The sequence below is a fragment of the Dufourea novaeangliae genome, unplaced genomic scaffold, assembly GCF_001272555.1.
Source record: "Dufourea novaeangliae isolate 0120121106 unplaced genomic scaffold, ASM127255v1 scaffold172, whole genome shotgun sequence".
Lineage (NCBI taxonomy): Eukaryota > Metazoa > Arthropoda > Insecta > Hymenoptera > Halictidae > Dufourea > Dufourea novaeangliae.
Genome location: NW_015374058.1, coordinates 534,735 through 562,356, shown reverse-complemented (window position 1 = coordinate 562,356; position 27,622 = coordinate 534,735). Strand labels below are relative to the sequence as shown.

The following is a 27,622-nucleotide window of genomic DNA, read 5'->3' as shown; positions in this document are numbered from 1 at the left end:
ACGATAATCCGCTTGCACCATCACCATTCCTTCAAGTAACATAAAACTGAGTATATTGTCTGATATTAAAATTCTCCTAAATTGAAATTTCAGAGTTGTATAATATATTTTAAATATTATAAATGTAGTTCAGTGGCTTCTTATTTAAGGTTGTAGAATTAGCTAGATTTTTTCTCAACCGCGAATGGAAATACAATAATCAGTCAACATTTTTACAGAGAAAATGCTCCACTTCGTCGACTTTCTTTTTTCGTATTGTGAAAAAAAAACAACAATCTGAATCTACTATAATGTAAGGGAAGGGCGCCAGAATCTGATAACAACATTTTTACATTACTTACAGGAAACTGTTCTCTTGAAATCTTACCCAACAAGTATATTGCACTCTAAATCTTTTGACACACCTCTGGTACACGGAAGATGAAACGAAATCTGAATTTATCGTGAATCGCATCTTTCCAAGATGATAGTCATCATAAAAATATTTACTATTTTGCTTTTTAAAAAAATACGGAAGATATTCTGTCTCTAATTCAAGAAAGTTCTTAAAACATAACACTACATTGAACAACAGTCAATAGCTTTTTCTTCGTATTCTTAAACGATATCTTGTAAGTATAATCTCATATAACTATGGCGAATTCAAGTGTAAGTACATACTTATCCATCCAAAAATAAAGAAAATAACAACTAAATCATACGAACGAGATGCAACAAGGAACTGTTAGAAATATCAGTATAAAAAGATTCAGTGCTCTTCCCTAATCGCTAGAAAATTGTACAGTATAAGTCCTAGATCGTAGTCAGTAGTGTCACAATAATTCCACTTGCATTCCCCCAACATTCACTCAGTCGTAACAACATTTATGCCACGAACACATATCTGTGTCTTTTAGTGCACTGATATATCTCCCAGTCATCCAGCATTGCACTCATCCCATATTATCAAATATGTCTCTCTTTTGTATCAACAATCATTTATTTATAACAGTGGTCTGATATGCTTTCCTCTCTACTGTTCGCTGAAAAGAAATGTCCACATCCGTACCATTTTGTATCACTCGTGTACATCCGCGCACTGTTCGGACATAATTTCCTTTTCCACTTAGACGTTCTTGTGCATTTTCAATCAAGGCATACCATGACAAATGGCAGTAAATACATGATACTGCGATTAACAGTAAATAAATCCTATGTAACTAAAAGCATTAACTTCAATCTCTCGTTTTTAGATATAACTGAATTTCAGTTGCAAGATCGATATCCACTGATCGAAGTCAGGGTGGATTTGTCTAAAGGTGATATTGGGACTTTCTGGGGTATAATACTATCATCGATTTTGATCTCGCACGTAGAGAAGTCTTTTCACTGTCAAATCTCCATAGTAAATTAAATATGTCAACAAGTGCTACACGTAGTTGTTACACTCAGTCGATATTAGCTGGCCTGCCATTTGAATTTACTACGCATTTTCCATTTCTGACCAATGTTATGGGAATCACATGGTGCTAGGACAGGTTGCATTACATCGTTCGAACGAGGTTTCGACAGGCAATGTCCTGTATTAGTGTGTTTGATCATTTTTGTCTGTGAAAAGATACATAAATTTATTCTAATGTTTACTTTAAAGATATTATGTCTGTTCTAAGCAGTGTGTATTTTACCTCTTCATTATAAACCCATGCTTGATTTCCACCCATACCATGGCAACGTACTATCTTGACTGGACCTTGGGGACTAGCTGCATCAAGGCACATATCATCAGACATAATTTGCTGTCGTTTGGTATATGCAAATACCTAAAGAAACAAAAACCCTACTTAATTTTCATGAATACGTAAGATCTACGGTCATCAAACTTTGGTAAACAGTATGTAGAGTTATGACTATTGAAGCTTAAGAAATGTAAATCTCTTAGGTGAAAGCCTCAAATCTCCGACCTGATAGATTTTTCGCACGAACCTGATTACCACCTAATCCATGACAATAACTAATCCCAACATTCTCTCCTGTTCTCCTGCCCATTGTGTCCAAACAAGTTTGCGTGTCGACATTTTGTACATCGCCCAAATAGTAATAGTCCAGAGGCATCGGCGATTCAGGGTATATGTTTTCCAAATACCATCTGAAGCTTTTACACTTCAACTGTTCCCTCAACTTGACACGTTCCGATACATCTCCGACAGCCACGTTTCGAGCTCCTATAAGTAAATGTAACAACTCAATATCGTTGAACAGGACACCACCTTACATCTATGTGACGTAACAATGTGCTTTGCATGGACGATTGTTCACTGAAAATAGAGTGTGACGGAAATATGTGCCAACATAAAGGAATTGCCATGTGTGGTGTATTAATGCCGTGATGCTTGCCCATTGGAATGACTGTGCTACTGTGTATTGCAACTTGTAATCGAGACTTTTAATTCGGATAATGCGAACGTAATACATTGTCCTCTGTACATTCTTGTTTCTTCGGGTTACGTCTATCGATTTCCTAATTTAAACGATACGCATGAAACAAAAGGAAACACCTTAATGATGTTTCCTATAGGTACAGTATCCAACGGGTATCTGATATACATGTAGCTGGTTACCCGGGGTTGCGAGAAACTCGTAACGTACACAACTGATAAAAGCATGCCAACCCAATAGATAGAAAAACATAAAATAAACATGCATGACAGACAAGCCAAAGAATTCATAAAGAAGCACATGAGAACTCAGCAGCGACAATGCAGTCTGTTCTTTGATTTTTGTTTTCTCTCTCTCATCCACAAATGCTGGACTGTTAGTGCTACCTGGATTAATGTTGTAATAGAAGTACTTCCATTGGTCCAACCAGACCTCCGCGAGTCGCGCATTGTTGTGGTTCACTATCTTGCTGGTACCACCAGGAAACGTATACGGTGTTGATTTACGGAATACATGACCGACGTGCGAGCACGTTGCGATCTCCAATGTCCCACCACACATCCATATCTAACCAACTCAGTTCTGTTAGTATGTTAGCAGTTACAGTTCATAACACGATCAACGAAAAATAGCTAATACATTAAATTCAGAATTGTTCAGACGGACCTTCACTCTCCCTCTGCTGTACCTATAACGTGGCTTATAAAATCATATCAACTAAAAGCAAGGGAACTCATTCTGTTAGTCAGCTGGATGGATGAGTGGTTAAGACTTATATTGAAGTATGTGTGTAATATTGAAATGCAACAAAATCGATCGTACTCCTGGAAATCAGATCTCGTGTGGCTAAATGCAACAACTCGATCCCAAACTCAGATTTCACACACCAGTAAAAGTATTTTGGGAAAACTGATAATGCATGTGGTTACAGAGAACACAATCATGAATGCATATACGTGTTAATATAACATTCTATGCTAGATGCACAAACAACTTGGTTAATGTTACAATAAGAAATACATTTAAAAGTTAATCTCACAATTGAGTCTGCGGGTATTTCATAGTTATGGGTGTTAATATTTTTAATGCTTAGTTCAACTACGCATGTTACTGATCGCGATAACACTAGTGCAATTTTCTTTTATGTTCCGATTATCTGTTAAGTTTCTAACAAATCTTTTTTAGTGTACGAGAAGTTCGTATCTTTAAAATACACTTTAAGGTACACTTCTACAGATATAATAGCTTACTTATTACTCGAGTAAAAGATACTGGTAACAACTAAAAAGTGTGCTATAATATACTATTTCTTTTGTATAAAAAATATCACAGCATTGCTTCTATCAGATACCCGTCAAGTATATATGTGTACTTGGAACGTTTGTAAACATACTCTAGCACTATAAGAATGTGTACTGTGTCAGTGTCTACCGAGAGTACATGAGCTTAAGCATCAATTTTTCGATCAATTTTTACCTTTTGTACATTCTTGTAGTGAATCCGTTTTTTTTTAGTCGACATACTACAATAATTGCACACTTTTCTAAAGTAAAATTCAATATTGTTAAAATTTCCGTTTACTAGTGAATAATTGACATTGTTAATTAAATAAATTATTGTAAGGACAAAGTGGAAAAAAAGAAATGAAAATGATACACGTTATTATCTAACCTGGGTTCATGGCATAGTAAAAATCTCTCCACTCATCCATCCAGACTTCGGCCACCCTAGCCGCATTGTGTAGTACTACTTTGCTGACACCACCAGGGAATGTATATGGACTCTTGTCTCGGAATACATGTCCAACGTGTGAACACGGACTGATTTCTAATGTCCCACCGCATTGCCATACCTATAAGGTACTTTATGACTTCACAAATGAAGATGAAGGTATTTATAACTAAACCCTCTAATTGGAGTCACAGAAACTTAGATCCTTCATTTCTTTCAACAGCTAATTCCAGAATCCCATTACCGTGTAATACTAAAACTTCAAGAAAGTTATTCAAATCTTAACCATCAAATGGTCAGATGATAGCGCCATTCCCGGAAAATGGATCTCAGTGTATTCCATGAAAGAGATATCATTGATTTGATAGATTCTTCACAAATCACATGTTACGAAACTTGAAGTTCTAGTATCAAGTGTAACTACGACGTTACTGGTACTTTACAGTATTAAAGTATACAAAGAATGAAACGTAACTACTTATTGTATACATGTACTGTAAGGAAAAGAACATTTTTATCAGGAAAATAGCTCGAAAAGCAAACAAAAGGAATACATATTTAAGTTTTTTTTAAATATGTGCTCTAAGTTCCTCTGGAGAAACACCTGTAAATTTTTAATGTCTGTATAACAGACATTAAATAAAAATATTTTAAAAAGTACAATGCCGCGCACTTTTGTACTCATTACTTTTCACGTGCTTATCCTACTTCATGATAGGATACAAAGTGTCACCGATAAATACTCACTCGGAAACTCATTTCAAGGTTTTCACCTCCCCAAATGTCCATGCCTTCGTCGTACGCGCCCAATTCGTAAAAGTAATCCTTATCGATGGAAAACAATCCGCCAGCCATGGTCGGTGTTCTTAGAGGAGCCGTTCTGTCTCCCAATCTTCTGTCCATTTCTCTTTGCGCTACTCTGTACCTTAAACGTTCAAAACATTTTCCATTCAGCAGCGTTATTAAATACAGTGTTCCTAAGGTCTATAAAAAATATTATTTTGAAAACACTGTCGTTCCATACACTTTTGAGAAGCTGACTAGCTCGAGTGTATCTTTACTATAAAGTGAAGAGAAAGATAAAAAAATTTTCTATGAAACAAAAGTGTACATCTTCAATAATGATATTTGTCGGAGAGTGTACTTTAGGTTTCCCTCGGTCAAAGAGTACCTAAACGTCACTCGTTACGGCATCCAGATAGATTCTGACCGTGTGAAATGTAGATTAACTTCTTGAACAAGACTCACTGCTGGGAAATGTCAACCTTCCTTACCACCTAAAGTTCAGTTTCCAATTGAAACCACCCCACGTCATGTCGCTAGCCGGAATGTATTCAAAGGTATCGTCGCTAATCACATCAATGATGGGACAGACAACGGTCGTTCTCTCCTCAGCGATCCTGGCGAGCAATGGTTCCAGCCAGCCTTCCGTGCACTCGCAGTGCGCGTCCAAGAATGTTATAACTTGCCCCTTGACGTGCTTCGCCCCGAGCAATCTAGCTCTTATTAGGCCTGATCTCTTCTCGGTACGGTACACGTACGTGGGCACAGGCAGCGTTTTTACATAGTCCTCCAGCTCGTGTTTCAAGTGAGCTGTGGGATCAATTGAGTATTATCAGTTATTGTGTAAAGTGATTCTACCTGAAGATAACTATACAGTAAAGTGATAAACTCAGTAGAGCTATAAACAGAAGCTGGTTTTAGAGATTTGGTTTAGACCAGGGTCCCCTGTTCCAAGACATTTAGAGTGGTCCAAAAAATTTCAAATCCTATTCTACAAGAGATGGGTGGATTTCCAATTCGGAGGTTGGATGCAATGTTCTGTTCCCTACTGTTATTATAACTATTAATTTGCTGCTGGACCCTAACCTCTGTTTATGCCCCCCCCGCCCTAAGGTTTATCATCTTGCTGTTAAGATTATCTTCAAGTACACGTAAGACACTATTGACCTTGTTCGCTCTTGTCATCCACAAGAATGATCTCCTTGAGCAGTGTCCGTGGTGAGCGGTTTATAACCGACCAGACGGTCCTCAGCAAGGTGCTCCACGCTTCGTTATGGAACACAATGACGATGCTAGTGTCCGGCAGATACTTGCTGTACTTTTTCGTCTTGCATCCCTCCAGTCTGATGTCCTTCAGGGACCGATTCAAGGAGATCATGTCGCTGGCCATCAGATTGAACTGATTCAATTTGAACAGTTCCTGTTGCCTGGCCTCGTCCTCCGGCGAAATATGTACGGCTGCGCCCAACTCGCCGGGGTTACCTTTGCTCTCGCGCACCATCTTCGCCGGCCTCCAAAGATGCAGCTCGCTCTGCTTGTAGTGTTTCTTGCCTAGTTGACTAGTGGGCTGGACCTGTTGCTCGTCCTTCAACGCCTTCGGATGCGGCACACTCTCCTCCGTCAATGATTGCTGCTTGCCGCTCTCCGAGCAACCCCATCCGGACCCTCCGATACAGTCCGAATAGAGCATCAACACCATCACGTCCACGAGGAACCATACCAGTGACGTGAGCAGTATCACTTGACACGTGTGAATGCGAATCTTGAAGCGGAACATTTTCTGCGGGGACTTGTCACCTCGTATCCTGAGCTCATCACCCGGCGCGACCGGAAGTACTAAGAGGCCTGTGACGGGTGCCTTCGAAGAGGGATTTATTCACAACCGAATTTTTTGAGATCTGCCCCTTCGTAGAGGGAATCACATGACTATGCGCGCGGGGTTTGGTATCTGGAACAGAAGACATATCGTGACTGTTAGCGCTGCCTCCATACACTTGAATATTTTAGTCTTTTTTGTGGGTGCAGGTATAGGTTATCCCTCGCATAACACGGTTAGAAAATTGGGGAAACCCCCGAATAACACGGTATCGCTCTAACATGACTAAAGAATTGTGTAGAATACTGTACTTTTGTCAGTTTCTGAAATCTAACCTTGTTTTTTTTTGTATGTATTTACATATCAGTTCTAGTTCCGTACAACACGAATTGGCATACCATTTATTTTTAGAAATCTAACCACCATGTTATACGACGGTTATCCGTAAATCTTTTTAAAACACGGTGGACGTGATACTTCGTCGGCATTGCGGGCTAGCTTTATCATCACTGACCCTGATGGAGGTAGCTGCGATGCTGACGAAAGGAACCCAAAATAATTTCAAAGGTTCTTTCAATGTCTGGTTAGATTTTCCAGTTCCAAGCGATATTCCGTTTATATTAGGTTGAGTCGTAAATAACTTCTATCTGACATTTTTAAATTTATTAGGGACATTTTGCAATCAATACCAATCTAATACGTCCCCCGTTACTAAATCTTACAGCTGACATTTACTTTCTGTATTCTAATTTCATTGTCTTATTTCACCACGTTGAAGGTTATTTATGACTCAATCCCTGGTGAAATAGATTTCCTGCTAATAACATGCACGGTGTCATATCACTAGCGACACCAATGTCACAGCGGACAAAATGCACAGTAACCGTCAGTGTTGGGTAGTATTTTATTCGAATAACACATCGTGAGAAATAACAGTATCTAAGAGCGTCATCCCCACCTTTGAACAGTTAATGAGATTGAATAATTGTTTGCCAAGTATTTACTCGTTCCAGAACAAGTATCATTCTTATTTCCACGTTTAATCAATTGCAAACGCTGAAGTACTTGTTTCTGTCTTTCATTTGTTATTCGAAACTTTTTGGTCAGATAATGAATTTGCCCATCTCTGGTGATCATTAGGATACGATCCAATATTTCCTGATACGTTTCGTTTTCGGTCACACGATATTAAATGTCCCCAGTCGGTATTATTTAACGTCACCTGTGCCTCGCGCATAAATACTTGCTTTCCCCCAGCAGTTAAGGTGGTTCATACCTGACTCTCTGGTCTAGAAAGCATCATATTACTAATTGGTCTTAAATACCCACTAATATGTACCACGCCAAGTAATCTGTTAAATACATTTTAATAGCGTATAAAAATTATATCTATGAATTTCAACATTTCAAATGATCAATCTTCATTATGTTATAAATAAAATATATATTTTGGTTAGTCGTATGACTCGACTGTGCTTGTTTCTGGTATACGTTCTAAATAACTAAAATATTTTTTATATTTATTTGAATTTCGCGGATATGAGCCTACTTCAACAAGCATGGTACTAGATTTAATTCATCAGAAAACTCAGGATTTATACTTTCAGTACCTAGTCGTTGGTTAACAGTTGCAGTTTCTGTGATGAGAAAAGATTATACTTCTTATAAGAGCTGTGTTAAGAACTGAATTTTTGACAAGCTTTTTCTTATTGATTGCATCGGTGACCTAGTCTCACATTTTTCGATTGTGTGTATTTCGTTCTATTAAACAATCTGTACAAAGTTTATTTAATTATCTAGTCTAGAATTTCGCACGAACCATCTTAACACCGGACTACTTGTGTTTTTGCCGCGGGTCTACCGGAAGTCACGCGATCTTCGCCTCTTTATTTATCCCGTTAGACAATACATAAAGTCGATCTACCACAATATATCGATTCGCTTCTATTCTTTTTCGCCGCGTGGTTCTGTCTCGAAGACGATCCCCATTCGTCGTTGCTCCTCTCTGCCAGACATCCGACCGCGTGCACACCGTGTGCACATTCCTGTGTGCCCCCGTCCCGTTTAGATTTCGCTCGGCGTACATTTGATAATATAGTACCCCTCCCACTCCACCCGTCGCTCTGCTCACGTTTCTCAGCGTATTGGACGCCGGTGAATATGTACATATTTCGCGCGACAAGGCGTCAGATATTCACATCAAGGCAGAGGCACGCGTATAGAACTTTGGAGAGCTGAAAAAATATCCTTATATGCTTCACGGTCGACCAAGAATCCAGAGATGTTCAGCCTGTAACTCTGAAGATCAGACAAGCATTAAGATTTTTGGGGCCCAGGAATATCAAACCTTCGAGGGCCTCTTTGGTTGAAACGCGGCGGAAAGGGGGGGGGGTACAGATTATTTTTAAATTTAGCGTAATTCTTAATTATTTCAAAAGGGAAAGAATAAAGAAAATTTCATTCGGTTATTTTTTGACATAAATGGAAGGACTAAGCTGCGTCTACATTATACAGCAAAATAGTGTTCTATAACAAATTGTTATATAACTTTGCTATATAAAATAATATGTTTTTGTGTTTTGTTACAAGATTATATCTTTTGGACGAGTCTGTGACAAGTGTGTGTAACATTTCGCATCTCGTTATAATAATGACGTCCCACTTGATGGATAGAACTTGCTATATAACACGAAAAAGTGTTATACAACATTTTTCTTTCTGTTTTCCTAACAGGTTTTGTAACCTTGCTATATAACGTGTTATGCTATACAGTGTAGACGCAGCTTTAGGTCGGGGCCCGGGGCTACAGAGCCCCGCCCCTTAATTCGACGCTGGAAAGATAAAGGAGGAACAGCACTGTTCTCGTTTTCATAAAACGGAAAAGGATCTCTGAAAACTCTATATACTCTGAAGTTAGCTTCGGGCCAGAGTGAGAGACTCACTCGTTGCCAACTATCGCAAGTCGAGAACAACAGGAAACAACCTTAAAACAGAACGAAAATTATACAGACCGATTACACGTCCCTACGGAGTAAGCTTCTTAGAAAGGGGGCCATGAAAAGTGAGAAGTTCCTACTCTCGCCGGTTAATAATGATTAGGCGATAGCGGGTAAGGTGGAAGTGTTTCCGTTGGAAATTCACCGGAAACGTTGCTGGGGGGGGGGGGCACACACACACACAAATATCTTCTGGTTGGCTCTAACGAGGACTCGCGCGTCTGGGAAAACGATATTACCTCCCGATGCTTCCCGGTGACGCTAATTAATTAGCGGCTGCTGAATAATTCACTTTCATCGCGATAGGCTCCACCTACCTCGGCTGCCAGAGGTAATAGTACCCCGATAATTGCATACCGCTCCGGGAATAACGGAAACGGCGAAGAGACACCGGCGGGACCAAACGAGCCCGCTTTTAATAAAACCGCCTGGTGCCTGGGCTGCTGCGGCGCTTCTCCACGCTCACGGGCCGGATTTCAGCGTACAGTACGACAAGGTGCGCGCGCACGGGCAACTTTTGAGTAACCTCTCTCCACCCCCCTTCGCCCCCCCTCCTATTGGTGCTCCAAGTTTGATGAGGTTCGAGGCTCTGCGGTCGGGGATGCAATAAGCCAAAAAGGGGAACTTCGAGTCTGGCCCGTGGAATGTCAAACAAAATACATATATGTACGGGTCATACATACGTATACGTATACACGGTGGTGTGGTGCAAGTCGGAGGGAGAGACGGAAATGTACCGCTTCGAGCGAGAGACGTAACGTGGTCGTAAAGTAGCCGAGGTAGCTGAAGTACTATATGTATACAAGGTGACCCTCGTATAACAAAGTGGGTTGGGGTTTCGAAAAATTGCACTGTTATGGGAAACTAAGAACTACAACCTCGTTCAACCGAGTCGAGCACTGTAATCATACACAAAGGGGAGCAATGACCGTTTTAGGTGGGATAGAGACAGTTGCCAGCTAATAGCTGGGCTTAGCACGCGAACTGTTTTGGTTATGTTTACTGACACGCAGTAAATGTTATCAAGAGCAAACTGCTGAAAATCTGAAATAAATAGCGTTTTGGGGGATATTAAAGTTCGATGGACAAGGCTTATGCTACTATAAAGTAGGTCACAAATGTTTTTGTAAAACGTCCTATTTTCAGCGTACAGACCAAGTGTCCACATACTTATGAGTGTACATACAAAAAGTAGGGTTAGGTTATAAAAACGTAACAAACCTACACCGTTCCAGACACTATTTAATCCGTTGTGTTATTTGAAGATTTTTCCCAATTCTTTAACCGTGTTATATGGAGATTGCTCTGCACTTATGTTTCAATTGTGGGGAGTAAAGAGCAAGAAATCGGCCCATTTGCATCGTGAACCATGAACGCACCTCATAGTGTCTATCGCAAGGAGGAATAGATGAGGATCGACCCGTATCACCGGTAATTTCTTTTACTTTAGATCGGTATAGATCAGCGCTGGGGAGCCCCTCGTGTGTCTACTTCCCTTTGCAAACTGTTTCTTTCACACTGACTGCCCACGTTGTTAGGGAAACCGCCGCGAGGCGAACGAAGCGGTCATGAGAAACGCGCAGTAGTTTTAAAATGGAAGACTGTATTATTATTTTCGCGGAGGGTAGCCATATTGGTTCCCACTTCGGACCACCATCTTTTTTTTTTGGAACGCAAGAAAACGATTGTGAAATGACCTTAAACGGAGAAAATAGTGGAGTTATCAGAATAGAAGACACTGAGCAATTTCACAGAGATTCTTCATTAATGATATAATATAAAATACGATATAATATAAAATGTATAATGAATTAAAGGCCAACATAAATTCCAACAAAAGCATCATCACGATTTCAGGAAATCCGTCATTTTGTCGAGTTTAGTAGACCCCATTGTTAATCACGATACCATGGCTACCAGTAGTACTCGAAGGACTATATTCATCTCGGAACACATTGTATTCAGTGAATACGAAGCTACTACAGACCGTTAATAAACATTCGCCAGTCACAAACTTTATAGCGACAATGAAAATTTTTAACGTCTTCGTCGACGATCGTAACTGTTTATAACACAACGTCGAGTCGTAACGTCGGAACGACGGTTGTTCCGGAAAGCGTCGCGTTTCCATTCGGATTCGGGGCGGAGCGATAAGTGCCTGCTCTCGGATTCGCGTAAAGCTGCGTCTACACTATACAGCAAAGTTATAAAACTTGTTAAGAGGAACGGGAAGAAAAATGTTATAAAACACGATGTTACAGAAAATTTTTCGTGTTAAACTGCATCTACACTATATAGAAAAATAGTGTTATATAACAAATTGTTGTATAATTTGACAATATAACATGTTTTTATAATTTGTTACGAGACAATTCTAGTTGAGTCTGTAACAAGAAGTATAACATTTCGCATGTCATTATTTAATTTGATGGATCACATACAATTTATTATATAACGTGAAAAATGTTATACATTTTTTTTTCTGCTTTTATTACAAGATTTTCATAACTTTGCTGTATAACGTGTTATGCTACATAGTGTAGACGCAGCTTAACGAAACACGAAAACCCAGGTAAGTCGCGCACACACAGGCGCACTATGAAACTTTGGTCTAACCGGACAACGATGCAAATTAATTGCAACACGACTTGCTAACAATGTTTCGTTGTTCCTTTGAATTTTCGTAATTCCACATTTTTCTTTTCCCTTCTGTATCCCCTCGGGTAGGTAACGCTGTGCATTCACGTAACTGCACTCCGTTTTTTCGCAATCGACTTGCTACGCCTTGGTTTGTTAACATCGCGATTTACGAAACGGATTCTCTAGGTTTCACCCATGACTGATTATTAATTCCACTTTAATTGAAGCGGAACTTTCGGAATCGTTGTTTTCGCAATCGTGCGTCTAGATGCGATTCGTTGATTAAGCTCTTTGAAACGATTCTCGTTTCAATGGAGCAATTCCAGTGTACGATAATGAACGTTGCATTAATTTATGCAAATTAAAGTTTGATTCGACATTTTCGAGTCGTGATATATCGTTCCTCTAGTTCTTAAATGTTCTATCTCCACTAGTCTGTAAACTGAGTTATAAAGTTTATGAAGTTTAACATTACAGAAACAGGAAAGTAGTTAAATAATCTTATCTTACTAAACAAATTTTTCATTATTGTTACTATTTAGAGATACAACCATTAAGGAAAGAAACTTTCAAAATTTCAGAGTTACGACTTAAAAGAACATTTCTTATTTTCTCCGTGGAATTTCATTTATATTATGGTGAATTAGTATTCTTTGGACCTACGAGGCACACGTACGTTGGTTTGGTTTAGGTTACGTCTTCCACGGTTACGCACATCCGCGATTTCCATTCAATCGGACAATCTCAGCTTCCCGCGGCTTCGAATCTCGCAACAAGAGTCCCGGTTGCGTCAACACGGGTGGAATCGTTAACAATATAAATTCGTAATCACCCAGGCCCGAATATCTCGCGGAAGGCATCATCGTCGTGTCCCGATGTTTCGCAACGGAACATCGCAGTGGAGAATAGGAACGATTCACGGCAGGCAAATTAGCAGGAATAATAATGAGAAACGAAAGAGGGGAGGGGGGGGGGTCGTACCTACACTGTTCTCGACGCACCTGTGCAAACGAGCTACACACACCACACAACATACACGATCACCGAAACACGTGTGTATTTTGCCCCCAACGTGGGTGAACTTCCACCGCACAGATCGGTATCGATGAAAGCCCGATTACACGCGGAAGTGACAGACACTGGAGCCCCAGCTAGAAACCACCGAATGGAAACGCATCGGTGACTACAAATCGCTGTTCTTTCGTGGCTCAGAGACCAGAATATAATCATCGCTCGTAATACCACGGTAGACAGTGTATTGTTCGTGAGTGGAGCAGCCTCTTATGATGCTGTTTTCCCCTTCTGTAGGAAACGGAAATGTTACGCGGTAGTTACTCGAGCCTTGCAACGCTGCTACGTACCCTGAATTCAGGAGAATCGAAATCTGTTCTGTTTATTAAGACCGTTACTCAAAGGGGTGGTTTCTCCCGCGATACTCCTAAGAGTAACTGATATTCAAGAATTTTTTTGTAACAAAAACTATTGTTGGTATTGGATGAAACGTTTTTTGGGAATAGAGGACATCTTCCAGTTGTAGAAAACAATATTTTTATGCCCGACAGTTTTTAGTTTATTAATTAATGTGGAAGCTTGTTACCCTCGTCGATGATGTAACTCTTATTGGCGTACACTGTAGTACCCGTCATAGATTGCAGGAAAAGAAAAAATTTTCTTAAAATTACATAGTTAACGGGACTGAAGCAAACTCTAATCGATAAAACAGGATTTCTGACATCAGAAGAGATCCTCCGGCTTGTATTAACTGAACCGAGGATTTCCTAGAGATCGATTTTCGTACGAGTCAATTGGGAAAATGTCTCCTTTTCTGCGCCTATCTCTCGAATCTACGTATGTCACGTGTGTTTGTGTGGGGTTGGTGTCGTCAAAAGACTGTGCGCACCAAAGCAATAATTCTCGCATCGTTGCACGTCGCGAATAGAATTTCACGATATTACGGCGCGGTAATATCGACAGACAGTAGTGAACGGTGCCCGATTCCCGGGCTTGACACAGAAGGTTCTCACCAGGAACATCACAGTTAGTCGGATTTTATTATCCCCGAAAATGTCGGTTTAAACCGGAAATAAGACTGTCGTCGCATTATCGTCAGCTGATATCGGAGGAGTTCCGAGTATACTCTGTGATTCAACATGTGCCGAGATGGGTAGGGCTTTTATGACATTCAAGGCGACTGATAAGAACAGGCCCCTCTTCTTTATATATATAGACGCGCGATTTGCAAATAAAATTGCGGTGGCGACCGTGTTGACTGTGCGCAAATAACCTTCGTCTTGTTCTGTTTCTTCAAACAACAATTGGCACACCTATTCTTTGCAAAACCATCGTCGGCACATATAAGCATAACACGCTGATGGTTGCCCGAATTTTCACTGCTGACAATCAGACGATGTCATGATTAAACACAGCTGTTCTCAAGATTTTGCTATATACAGTGAAAATATTTACTTCTCCCCTTGTCACGCATAGTACAGGAAAGACTCCATGAAAGTTTGAAACTCGGGTCTGATTTAAAACTTTCACGGTGCACCGCGAATCGTTTCAACAACTCATAAATCGATTGTTTGCCCGAAGCCCCACCCTTGGCAACAAAAGTGGGAGGGGGGATAAATTATGCGATTGGCACGTTTCACGGCCTCCCCTCCCCAGTGCTTGGGATGAAGTAGAAACTCTCACGAGGAATTCCTTGTCCAACTCTTATCGAGTATTTACTGTATTTGGATCATTTTTCTACCACCAAGTGTAGTTTCTATTATTATTTACCATAATTATTTTAAATATACAAAGTTCAACGCCAATCGAGTGCTTTACACACTAACATTCGAAGAAATTGAAGAAATGAAGTTAGTCACTTTGGCCTTTGAATAGTTCATTTAATATCGAATATTCTTCATGGCTATCAAAGTATCTGAATTTCGTCTATATCTTTCAAATTATCAAGTACATTCACCAAATCCATTAACACTAGAACTACGAGTACCGAATGTATACTAAATTAACTGATATAATACAGTAATATACATAATATATAGTACAATTTACCATAGTATACTGTACCATAAAATTAATAGTAAATTAAAAGCCAACAAAAATTTCGTCGAAAGGATTATTACAATTTCAATAATGTTTAAATACCAAATCTGAAATCCGTCATTCTGAAGGTTTTAGTAGGTCTAGTGTTAACGACAGCGAAAATGGCCGGCCGACTATACTTCAGAATTTCATCGTTTCCTGCGTATACACGGGAACATCTAAAATCCGGCTACAATCGATCCACTAGAATCTCCATCTGTAATTCCTCCTGATGGAACTCCAAGTGACTGAACCCTCGTAGTCGCGAAAGACGTCGTCCACGAAACTCGAATTTAATAACGCAGTTTCCATTTCCCTGGCTCTCCCATTGGGAGGTTACCGATGATGGATTCGCAACGCGGCATTTTCGGGACGCAGGGAGAACCAGCGGCAATAACTTTTCCGGGAAACACGTACATAACGTTTCGGGTCGTACGCGTTATGGATTTCCACAAAAGCGTTTCAACTTCGCGACGGGCGTGTCGACGTCGCCGCGATATATCGCCCCGGAACTATAACTCTCCATCAATTTCTAAGAGGGGACGGTCGAGGAACTTGAAATTCTCGACGGAACAACGGAAAAGTTCCGCGTAGAAATCGCGACGATCGGAACAGAAAGACTCAATAATCATTTTTCTCGAGGATTCGACACGGAAACTCCGTAAGGCGTTTCCTCTCGGGGGAACGATTCCCTCCTTTTAGCGGGAATTATTAAACAAATCCGGGAGTTTCGATGTCGAAACGGGCGTGGAAGGAAACGATGCGCCACTTTGTTTTCGCTGGGAAGATCGATTCAGCGCCAGCAGTGTCGCTTCCGACTGCGGACCGGTACGACCCGGAAGAACTATCGCGGACGAACCCGGTTTTTTTTTTTTTGACTTTTTGAAATTGTTTCTTGCAATAGCAAAAATACTGGTTAACGTTAATGGCTAGAACTGCTGACTATCAACTTATGAAAATGATAGCTTTCTGGAGAATATAAATTCCACTGATTAATTTCCTCGTTCGCATAGTGTACTGAAAAGCTCTCGAAATCTCAGAGCATACACTGTCACGGTTGAAAGAGGTTTTTATGGAAAATTATTGAGCAATCATTTTGGGCTTTGTTCTTAATTCTAGCGTTAATAGGATAACTGATTATTGCATTTATAGAACATTGGAATGTACGGCATTGAATTTATTTTATTTACTTCAGCATAAAAACCATTTTATTCAAAATAGAGATTTTAGGAATAATTAACCCCTTGCCATATAACATCGAGTCAGACTCGTGTTGACGATTTCAAAATCGAATCAAGAAAGAAGAATATTATTCGGTTTTCTTTGAGTCGAAGTGAAATGCCACGTTGCTGGCATTAATGTTGAACTGTTACAGTAAAAATACCGTTGTGATAAGTACAGAATTCTTTTCGTTTCTGGGAAATCGGCAACAATGTAATCCTGGAGTCTGCAGTCGTTAAGAAAATTGGGAAAGAGGTTAACAAAGGCCTTCATTTATTTGAAATCAATTTGATTTTCTTTGAGTGAAATAGCTCACTTGGAACCTAGAATTTCAAGATTTACAACAGTTGTAATTTCGAACAAACCGTTTTTTGTCGTTCTGCGAGGAGAATATAGGTCCTCCGTGCGAGGTCTCGTTGCGGAGAGAACGAAAGTTGAAAATCTGTAGGTGCGCGAAACTTCGCCTCGCGCCTGGGGAATTTCTGCAAACTTTATTCATTCTGTTACAACAAAGACTGTTTGTTCGGTTAATTGAGACATTGTCGGAGGTGTACGTGTTGTTGTATGCGCAGCTGATGTTCAAACTTGCGGGATCCCTTCTCAAACATTCGGTCAACTTCGCGCAAACCTCCTCGTGTTTCTACAGGCATTTTATATAAAATATATTCAACACTGTCGAAATCGTATTTTGTAATGAAATTTTGTTGAAAAGTTTACGGGGTATCGTTAAATTCTAACGTCACTAAAGGATTTTATTATAATTCGTTGTTGCTTTTGGAACACCCGTTATGTACAGTCGATCGTGAAAACTTACGATCATTCTCACGAAACTGGGAGACTGTATCGATTCGCTTCTATATTTAACTTAGACCGCGTGAAATAATTCATAGCAGTATCTTATAATCTAATCAAATACGACGTTCTTTTAATATAAGTATAAACTTATAGGTTTTGTTAAACAAATTCCCGTGGATAGCGTTGAAATAACACTGCTAGCTGTTCGATCGAAATTTTATTTGGCTTGTATAACAGGATTCAAGAAGAGCTTGAAGATGATTCTACTAAATTTTTTGTCAACCCTTTTCAGCTAGCAGTTGAATAATCTATACTGATCATACGTTTCGTGGTCCACCCTGTATACAAAACTGGAGGAAATTATTATATACTCGCAGATATGACCAAAAAAAAAAAAAAAAAAAAAAAAAAAAAAAAAATACACGATACTCATATTTTATTTCGTAATTTCAAATACGTCTCCATATCGCAACAGTGGGAACGAAGGGGTTAAACAAACTCGACTCGACGCCTCAACTACAAATGCATCAGAAATCGTTTCGTTTTCGGGCTAACCGCAGTCACGGCCGCACCCTGTGTACACACACGGTGCTCGGATACTTCTTGCCGGCCTGTCCATGTAATCGCCGGTCTACGAGCGGCAAGAATCATCTGTGGCCGTGTGTGTACATTGCGGACAACCGTGTCAATACTCGTTCGCACGGTAAAACGAGCCATAAAGCCGATCAAACGCAACGGAACTTATTGTACACCGGGTCTGCGTTATCGAGTCGATGTAATTCGCGCTATCGCCTCGGGAATTTAATTAACTCGCGGCGACGGTTTTAGATTCTCGCCCTGTATCCATTGTTCCTCTGCGACGAACGAAATTCCAACGTTAAAAATCGCGCCTACTCGCGAACGACTCCCCCCACCCCCTCCCCTTTACCATCATTCCGCGCGTTCCTGTCCGCGATTGCGATCGCGAGTGATTTATTGGCGGAGGAAACGGAGAAAGCTTCCGAAAGTGACAAAACTCGCTGGTACCCTGACATTATCATTGTTTGGCAGCTAGACCGCTCGATGGAAACGTTATTCTAGGGAATTTTAGGAAGCAATATGTATTTATTAATATTGACTCGTGGAAACGATATTCTAGGGAGTTTTTGTTTGCACTATCCATTTACGGATATTTACTAATGGAAACGATATTCTAGGGAGTTTTTGTTTGCACTATCAATTTAGTAATGGTAACGTTGCTCTAGAAAATTTTAGTATGCTATTTACCCGCATTTTCGCCTAAATATCATTCGAATATTTCAAGCAATTCTACCGAACAAATTATTACGAAAGTTCAATACATATATAAAAAGACATATTTACAAATAACACAATTTTATATTATCCACGTCACAAAATAGCGGGGACCGTTTCGTAAAATTAGTTTTCACTGGATAACTACTCCTTGTCAATGTAAAGGGATTCCAATTACAAGTGTGATTGCGTTATTTTCAAAAAAGGGGTGGTGTAAGATAACTAAGGCAACAATTCCTATTCGAACGTAAGAAAAAAGGATCTCGCCCATTCGATTTCGTGTTCTCCAGCGTATAATTCATCTTTTAATTTTTGTTCTTGTAACAAGTTTCCAATGACGGTAATTACTCTTCTTAACTCGCGGTAAAAGACGAGATCGAGGTTATTTTGCATATTTCAAGAGGGGACCGAAAGTTTCGTTAAAATGGCGTCAGTTTTGAAGGACTTTACCGCCCAGACTTCTTATCGCGCTCGCGGTTTCCAAGAGATTCGTAATGGCGACGGGTACTTTCAATTACACCAGCGTTGAGCGACGGGCGCCTCCACAATGCACGAAGATCGCGGACAAACCGGCGCGAATTGTACCGTTATTAACGCAACCGTTTCTATACGGGTCGCAAAACCAGCCCGGTGAAGTTTTTCCGGGCAACGAGCGGGATAGATTAACAATGGGACACGAGCCGGAAACGCGGGTACGCGCGTGCGTGTGTGTGGGCCGATTGATACGTTTTCGCTGGAAACGCACCGTGAAGAATTAACCGTCGAGGGACTGCGCGGAGGCGGAGCACATTTATTTTCCCGGCAGGACGCGCGGGATTTCATTGAATTCCTCTGGCAATTATCTGTATTATATGCCTGGGAATGATCTCCCGTTCTCGATTTCGCCGTTAATTGTGAAATATAATATGAATTTTTTCAAGCCTTACGCGCACCGCGCTTCAGCCGGAAGAAGATCGTTTCCGGTGAATTTTACAGCACCGTATTGTGATGGACTTTCATTCAAGAACGTTGCGCTAGGTTAGGTTCGTAAGAATTAACTTGTGCAAAATACAATGAATTAGAATAATACCCGTACTTTTCTGACGACTGTCATGAACTTTCATTCAAGAACTCTGTGTTAGGTTAGGTTCGTAGGAATAAGACATTAGGATAATGTATTTTCCATGCAAGAGGTAACGGAATAAATAAATTTCCGTGGAAGTAAGTTGAGTCCAACTCGACTCAGAGTTTCAAAATCAAACAGGTGCCTCGATAAATAATCTATCGTATCTTCTTAATGAATCGGTAGCATAGTTTAAATTCGTTCGATTTCTGAGAACTTAACCGTTTTAATGCGACAGATATAGCAGATGATATAAATACATATATCTAATGGTGACTGACAAGGAAATATCGGTACCCCGAATAATTATAAAAAATGTGTTATTTTTGATAAATATTATAAAAAATGGATGTTTTCCAAGGTATTTCTAGATGGTACACGGACAAATTATAAGGTACTAAAATGGTTAATAGCATATACTTATATGACGCTAAATTATAATACGTATTCGGATATTTCTACTTGCCACAAGTGGTGCATCTCGCTCATCGATCCGTTCAATGTATTGAGAGGCATCCCGCGCGCGCGTCTCCTGCGGCCGTTGCAACGTTTCGAGCACGTAGCGTTACAAATCGAATAACAAGAGGGACCATCCAGGAGGAGGGGGGATCATTGAAAGCCGCGACGAGCCGGTCGAGTGTCGCGAACAATTCTCGTTAAAGCGCGACCAACGGGGTCTTTAAAGGTTTCACGTAACGAGAGCCGATAACTTGGCCCGCCGCGAGGCAAACAGTCGTTTTCCAACAAAGCCAGACCGTCACACGTCGCGAAAACCAGGTATATAAACCCGAGAAGGTACGAGGAAGGAAGACGTCGAACGCACACGAGGACAGTTATTATTGTGCGTAGATAACTCCACGGGCGTTTTACAACCGGGCCGCTACTGGGGAAGATATTCGGTATAATCGTTAGAGATAACGTTCGAGGTACGCGAGGGACAAGTAACGAGCCGTCTATTATCGTTCTATTACCAGAAATCTAGAGCACGAAGTAATAACAACGTTATTTTTACCGAAGTCTGACAGCCTTGTCAGGATTAACAAGATCAGAACGCCCTGTATATAGATAAAAAAAAAAAAATGTTTCTTACTTGTTTCACAGAGCATACGAAGGGAACAGGAAAGAAATGTAGAAAATTCTCTGTAGACTTCGACGTGGCAGTTCACGAGTCATTGTCGAAAAGTAGTTCAAATTTACGCGGTAACGGGTACACACGCTGCGTTCGAAACGTGACTACGAAGTTCGATACCGGAGAGAAAACGAAGCAATTCACAACAATTGCCCGTTTTTTCTACAGTCCAGACGATCTGTTCACGGTTCGTTTCGTTTTCGAAAGTCACTTCACGAGAACGTCGGTCATTCGGTTTTCCGTCCTTGACAGTCGTCTGTCTCTGCCCGTTTCCTAACCTCACGACGGCCACGCGATAAGCCCGTATTATATGTTATTACCGTTAATGAGGTCGTTTAAAGTTCCTTCGCGTGGAATTAACCGCGAGACTAACGTCGAGAAGAAACAGAAATTGAGAAAAAATGGGTCGGTCGAGGATCCGACGAATTTGAAAACGCGTTGGATGTTGTGAATAAAATATGAGACCGCCTCGACATTTCACCGTTTCGCGCGTAATTAACGCAAGGGACGAAGAAAAGATAGTGGAATGCGCGCGCATGTTGGTGGTAACAATGAAGTTCTTCCGCGACCTCTCACATGTGGCGCCTAATTTAATTGGCGTATCGGTTGGAATGGTTACCGACCAAGCTGTCCGGAGAAGACTGTGTGCATTTACGTGTATGCCTCTCCGCGACAGGAGAAAGAAGAGAAAACAATAATTTAGAAACAATTATGCAGTCACGTTGAGTCATCTCGCACGTTCTACTTTCTAATCCGCGACAGCGAGATTATTATCTTGCCGTGAATCACCCGTGTGGTTATCTTATCTATGTATATGTTACTCGCGAACACGACCCCGAAAACAGTTCGGCCATCTTTTGGAAAATTCATGACACTACGCGTCACGATTCCATGTTATCGCGAATCTCACCGATAAGTGTTTTTTTCTTTTTTTTTTTTTTTTTTGGAAATGAAAACTATTGCTCAACCTACCACCAGTCGGCGAACCAGTGATAATTTCGAGTCAGCTGATGCAGAAAATCTCCGTCCCCGGTTGAAGGTTAATTCAATTCGCTCTCCTAAACACGCACACGTAACATCGGTTTAAATGCATAATTCGACTAACCGACGCACGAAAATAATCGTAGCAATCGTTAAATTAAGGGTGAACACTCCTCGAAAATGAATCGTTATCGTGTGAACTGTGCGTTAATTCTCAAGCATCGAACGTTCATTTATCAATGCGTCCCGTACGGTACAGGGGCAATTTCCCGAAATTCCTATACCCTGTATCGCAAGCAATGCAATTGCATCGTATTTAGATTAACCAGACGCAGATCGTTCGTGCATTTATATTTAATGTCAGTCGAACCGAATCCACGGATCGGTCCATTATCGTTCCGATACGATTCCGTGAATACCATCCCCGTAACGACCAACAATCGTAACTTTCACGCGTTTCGCTGTAATCTCGTTCACCACGAGCCTATTGTCCCTATAGAACGCCATACCGACTAGAAGAATCGTTCTGGCGATTATTCTGATTTGCCCTGTGCCAAAAAAAGGTCTACAAAATGCTACGTTTCGCTTGTATACCTAACCTCAACTCACTGAACGTTTCGTTTTGAAACTATATTAAATACTAATTGATAAAAGAACACGATTCTTCAGATCTAGTACCAAAATCAACAAAAAAAAAAAAATTTCTGGTGAATTCCAGATTTTGTATTTCCAAGACACCACTTTGAAAAATTTTAATTTCAAAGATTCTTATTTCCCAACGGATGCCTGTTTTTCACAGTTCGAATTGTATCCTAAACTTTGACTGTAATTTCTGTCAGAAGCGTAGTAAGTAAATATATTCTACGATCGTGGATTAGTGTCTCATGTATATCAGCCCTGTAAAAATTCTGCAAGAAAACATATTTCTGTTTGTCGAATGAGGTTATCCGGCGACTGCACGAGATCGAATCTCGGTACACGTGTCCTTGCAGGTCGAGCAACGCGTCTCGCCTTTAACCGGTCAACTCGCTCATCAACCTGAGGCGAACTTCACGGCGAACCTTTCACTCGTTTTATTAATCACCGCCGAAGTATGCCGTCTATTCTACAATCCTAACGAGCGAAAACCGGCTTTTCATTGTAAATTGAAATACCATTTGTAACGAAGGTTAGTCACGTGAACGGCGATTGGTATTCATCGGTACGTCCTTATTCCCGTAAGAGATTTTATTCCACGGTGTTTGATCGTACGTGTTTTCGAAGGAAGTTTCGACGGCAAAGGGGGGTCTCGCCCCCCTGTTGGTGGACCTTGGGAATACAGTAAAAGACGAGCAGGTGTGCCGCATTCCTTTAAACGGAACACTGACGTAGCCCCGGCGGAATAAGATTACTGGTTCCACGGGCAGCAAGAAAAACCAGACGGAATTCACGTCCGGTTCCATGCTGAATCGAACGCGGAACGTACTGTGGGTGGAACGAATACAACTTTATAAAAACACACAACGGTGTTATATTCTCGCCTTGCACTTTTTCAGAATGAGATATTAATAATTTAAGCACGAACCTAAATTGATCTAACATTCAGATTTGGCCATCCTAAATGAACTGTCAATAGCCAGAAATCGTGGAATCAGATTTGTAAGCGAAGTGCCCTAATTATAAGAGCTTATTCTCGTGAAACAAAATTTAAAAAAATTTGTTAACTATTTTGTTTGCTGACAGTCTATAAATGTGTACTAACATGTATAGGGTGATTAGTCCAACTGGACAACAGAAGATTACTTCTACACTATTAGCATCTATTGTAAATATCTAATTAAATATACACCTCAGACCGGCAATGCTTCGATATTTTTTACCAAATGTTTTATCCTCTTTTACCTTTCATTAAAAACATAGGTTATGTAGTGTAAAAAAACAAAAGGTAACCGTCAAAAGTTGATAATAGAAAAACAATATACTCATTACAACATGTGTCTACCTTGAAATTACACATCTTTTGTTCTACATATTTCTTCGAGCAAAGAATAATGTACAAGTGATATCTATTATAGTCATCAAGTTGGACGAATTACACTGTATCTATAACGAAAGGCCGAAACAAATGAGGTCTCTCTGTATCCGTCACTACTAATAGTTCGATGAATGATATTTATGGAACTCGTTTCCAAAATGTAATATACATGCAAATATCGCCCTACAGCGAAAAGATGAATTTATAGCTACATCGTAACAGATACGAAGCAATCGTTCAAAATTGATTTAAAACCCGACATAACAGAAAGAATGACTAAAAAATAAATATTTCTTCCGAGTTAATTTACCCTGAGCACAGTACGAGGGTAAAAAGACCTCTTGCACAGGTCAGAAGAAAGTCACTGTATTTCGTTCCACCCACCGAAATTTTGCACGGGGAGTCACAACACAGTAGCAGATCGTAAAACATTTTTGCCACGCGTTAAGGACACGTTCACGGGGGGGGGGGAAATATCCACGCATACACGTATCCAATGCAGCACCGTTAACTTGCACAGCACATGGTCGAGCATTGGTCGCGCGTGTCACTCGGCTTAAAAAGACATTTACCCAGATTTATCGTGGTCGGGTGAACGTCGGCCTCCGGCTCGGCCAACCGTGTTGCTGTATCAATTGACCGAAACAAAATCGTCGACTCGAGTCTCTCGGACGTGGCTGACTTTCGAAGCTTCACCACAGAAATTGGTTATTCGAGGCACACACTGTAGTTGCCGGTGCAAGAATTCGTTGCATGCGTAACAGTTCGCGATGCTCACTTGGAAGCTTTGCTCTGTGATCCCGGACACACGAAACGTAATCACGATTGTCGTCGTTATCTCGACTGCGAGACCCGGATACAGTCGAGACACGTCAACGAAATTCACAAGAGTTGGACACGGGTGGAAAGCAAGACGCGGACTGTAACACACACGAACGGATCACTTACCCCCGTGAGGCGCCAGGTGCGACTGAACACGAACGGTCAAAAAAACTTCTGAACAGACTTCACTCGGGACGACGCGACGAAGAGGCTCTCGCGGTCGCACGCGGACCGCTCCCGTGACTGCGTGCGACTGCTTTCCACCAGCGTACCGCTCGATTACCACGAATCCTCATTGAATACACACCTCTTATGACCTAGTAACGAGAACGCCTCCAGGTGCACATCCCGTACGTCGCACATACGTGTACATCCGACACTGCAGAGCCACTGAGCATCGCCGAGGTTAGGGCATCGAAGTGGGGACACCTGTTCGACATCCGTAGCAGCACTTTCTACGCTCGCCGATGATGGTCGTGCTCGGGCAGCCGCTTATCGATACCATCCACGATCACGCCGATATGCACAAGATATCGAGAGGCCCGTCGACTGCGTCGAGATTTATCGGACCCGAAACGACTGTTCTGCGGGGATCCCATTCACGGTCTACTCGGTCTCATTGATTCCACACTGGAGACTGTCACGCCACCCGTGGACGTCCGTTAAACTATCTGTCGATAACATGCGATCTGGCGTACGGTCGGTATGTACCGGTTGAACTCGTAATGTTATCGACGGTGAAATGGCCAAGTTGGTCAAAGAAATTTTAATTACATATAAACATTGTAAATATGTAATTGTTATTGGGACAAAGTCTATTTAAGGAAATATGAGAAATAATTTTATATGTATGTTGTTCGTTATCCACAGTTGAAGTTATGATTTGTAACAAACATGGAGAGAGTTGTAAAAAGCATAAGTAAACTTCACATAAATTTCAATGTAATTACAAATAAAATGCAGTAAATATTCGTTCGTTAAAGTGTATTTACAATTGTTGTTTCCTTTCCGTTTTCTATATTGGACTTCTTGAAAGTAAATGCCAAGCACGCGTATTTCAGAAGTTTACTCTTTAGAAATAAGTTACCAGAACTGGCTTCGTACACAGTATGATCGTGTATGTACCTATTCTGTAACATGAAAGGATAATAGTGAAACACTCTTTTACTTCAGTTTACGCTGTTTTTCATTAGGAAAGTTTGCAAGTTAAAATTTTCTACCATCTACTTCCAACAGCACAAAAAGGGGCAGTGTTTTCACGAATAAAAGCTTGAGAAGGAAAAAGGAGTACAGAAAAAGTAGCGCTGCTCCGTGAAGTTTGTTTTTTCTATCCCTCCCGCCGTACTTCTTTTTTTCAAACAAATTCCATGGCTGCGCGCAATGTGGTTGTAGAGTCAGTGTTTGTTGCGCCCGGTAATTTTCTTCTTTAAAGTAGCTGGTTTTTTTCTTATTAAGTAAGTACACGTAGAACTTTCGTTAATTTTATTTCCATTGCGATCATTCGTCGGGCCGGCAATGCAGAATCGCGAAACTGCACCACCGACGGAACTGGGGCAAATCGAATGCTCATCTCAACCACCGAAAACAGGTCCGAACACCTGAGAGGATAATGATTCCCGGGTGGTCAATTCTCCCAGAATTATTTAAAATAATTCACGTGACTTCGAATATATTTTAAATAAACTTTGCCCAACACTAAAGGCAATAAAAGTGACAATAATTGAGACGTACAATCGGATATACGTTTTATTGGTCCAGCTGTTCAACTACATAGAACTATTTATAAAACTTTACAAAATGCTCAACGTTTCGTAAATGGGGGATACCTTGCATGTATTTACAAGGTGAAGAAGTTACGAGTACCGTAAATGTTGGTTTACAAGAAGCTTTTTATGAATTGGTATATGTATATATATATATCTATACATATAATTGTATACATATCAGAGATTCTTCGAAATACATCTAATAGAGTTTCTCAAGGGGGGGGGGGGAGTCGATGTTGATGTGACTTTCCGTTTCGAAGTCTGTCGTGATTGTGCAAATACTTCCTGTAAAGCTCAGACTCCTTTCTCCTACGAAACGTGTAACACGTGTTTATACAACAGTTTGAAATCAACAGTCGGTCCGCCATTCCCGACATTAGTTCTCTCAATACCCTTCAACTTGACTACATTTCCGCCGGAAGTTCCACTAGTCATTCGATCTTTTCAACCGTTTACCCTCCATTTTACGTGCCATTCTTTTTTAAATTGTTCACTTACTCTTGACGAAACGGACCAGAAATATATTAACTCTTTACAAATAATTCACGTTTCTTTTAATAAAAATCCTGTTTCATTAACACGTTGACTGTCATGATCGGTCGAAAAACTTTCGATTTCTGAACAGTAATATCTGCAATGTTTGGAAACTGATCATTAGAATAATGATTCATGTAATAAATATTTGTAATAACAGAAACTTAAAAAGATGGATATTAGGGCAATAATTTGAACAGTCAACGTGTTAGATTACAATACGGATTTTTTCTACTATTGATTACAAGATTTTCGCGTTCTTCATTACCTGTCCACTGCTTCTGACGGAAACTCCCGAAGAATAATTAGCAAAGTGTGAACGATTAACCCTACAGGGAGTAAGTTTTGTTGGTTCGTAAGTGATTTGTTGCGCACACGGAGTTACATTGAAAAACATTTGATTTTTTGGTAACGATGTATGTGTGTCGAAGATATTCTGAGGTGTTCCATAAAAATTGACATTACACAAACCATTCACAAAATTCATTTTTACT

At 40.5% G+C, this 27,622-nt stretch overlaps 1 protein-coding gene across 6 annotated transcripts; it reads right to left on the bottom strand.

Annotated features, from left to right (window-relative positions):
- Positions 1 to 797: 797 nt before the first annotated feature.
- Positions 798 to 25,310, bottom strand: LOC107190040 (polypeptide N-acetylgalactosaminyltransferase 5). Of its 6 annotated transcripts, none has more exons than XM_015578756.1 (8): positions 25,136 to 25,310; positions 6,097 to 6,877; positions 5,421 to 5,739; positions 4,894 to 5,071; positions 4,087 to 4,267; positions 1,963 to 2,201; positions 1,665 to 1,799; positions 798 to 1,587 (listed from the first exon to the last, which is right to left on the bottom strand). In XM_015578756.1, the coding sequence occupies exons 2-8, from the start codon at positions 6,704 to 6,706 to the stop codon at positions 1,438 to 1,440; spliced, it is 1,812 nt and encodes a 603-aa protein (XP_015434242.1). In that variant the 5' UTR covers positions 6,707 to 6,877; positions 25,136 to 25,310; the 3' UTR covers positions 798 to 1,437. The 6 variants fall into 6 exon arrangements, with proteins under 6 accessions (XP_015434242.1, XP_015434245.1, XP_015434243.1 ...); XM_015578759.1 differs by lacking the exon at positions 25,136 to 25,310 and adding an exon at positions 24,955 to 25,033; XM_015578757.1 differs by lacking the exon at positions 25,136 to 25,310 and adding an exon at positions 24,579 to 24,770.
- Between the last annotated feature and the right edge of the window lie 2,312 nt (positions 25,311 to 27,622).

Bases quoted from the DNA above. Each gene is read 5' to 3' on its own strand.
- LOC107190040 (XM_015578756.1), bottom strand. From the start codon at position 6,706: ATGTTCCGCTTCAAGATTCGCATTCACACGTGTCAAGTGATACTGCTC. The intron at 5,072-5,420 runs GTAAGGAAGGTT...TGAACGTTTAAG, and splicing joins TGGAAACTGAACTTTAGGTG to GTACAGAGTAGCGCAAAGAG. The intron at 2,202-4,086 runs GTTAGATAATAA...ATTTACTTATAG, and splicing joins TTACTATGCCATGAACCCAG to GAGCTCGAAACGTGGCTGTC.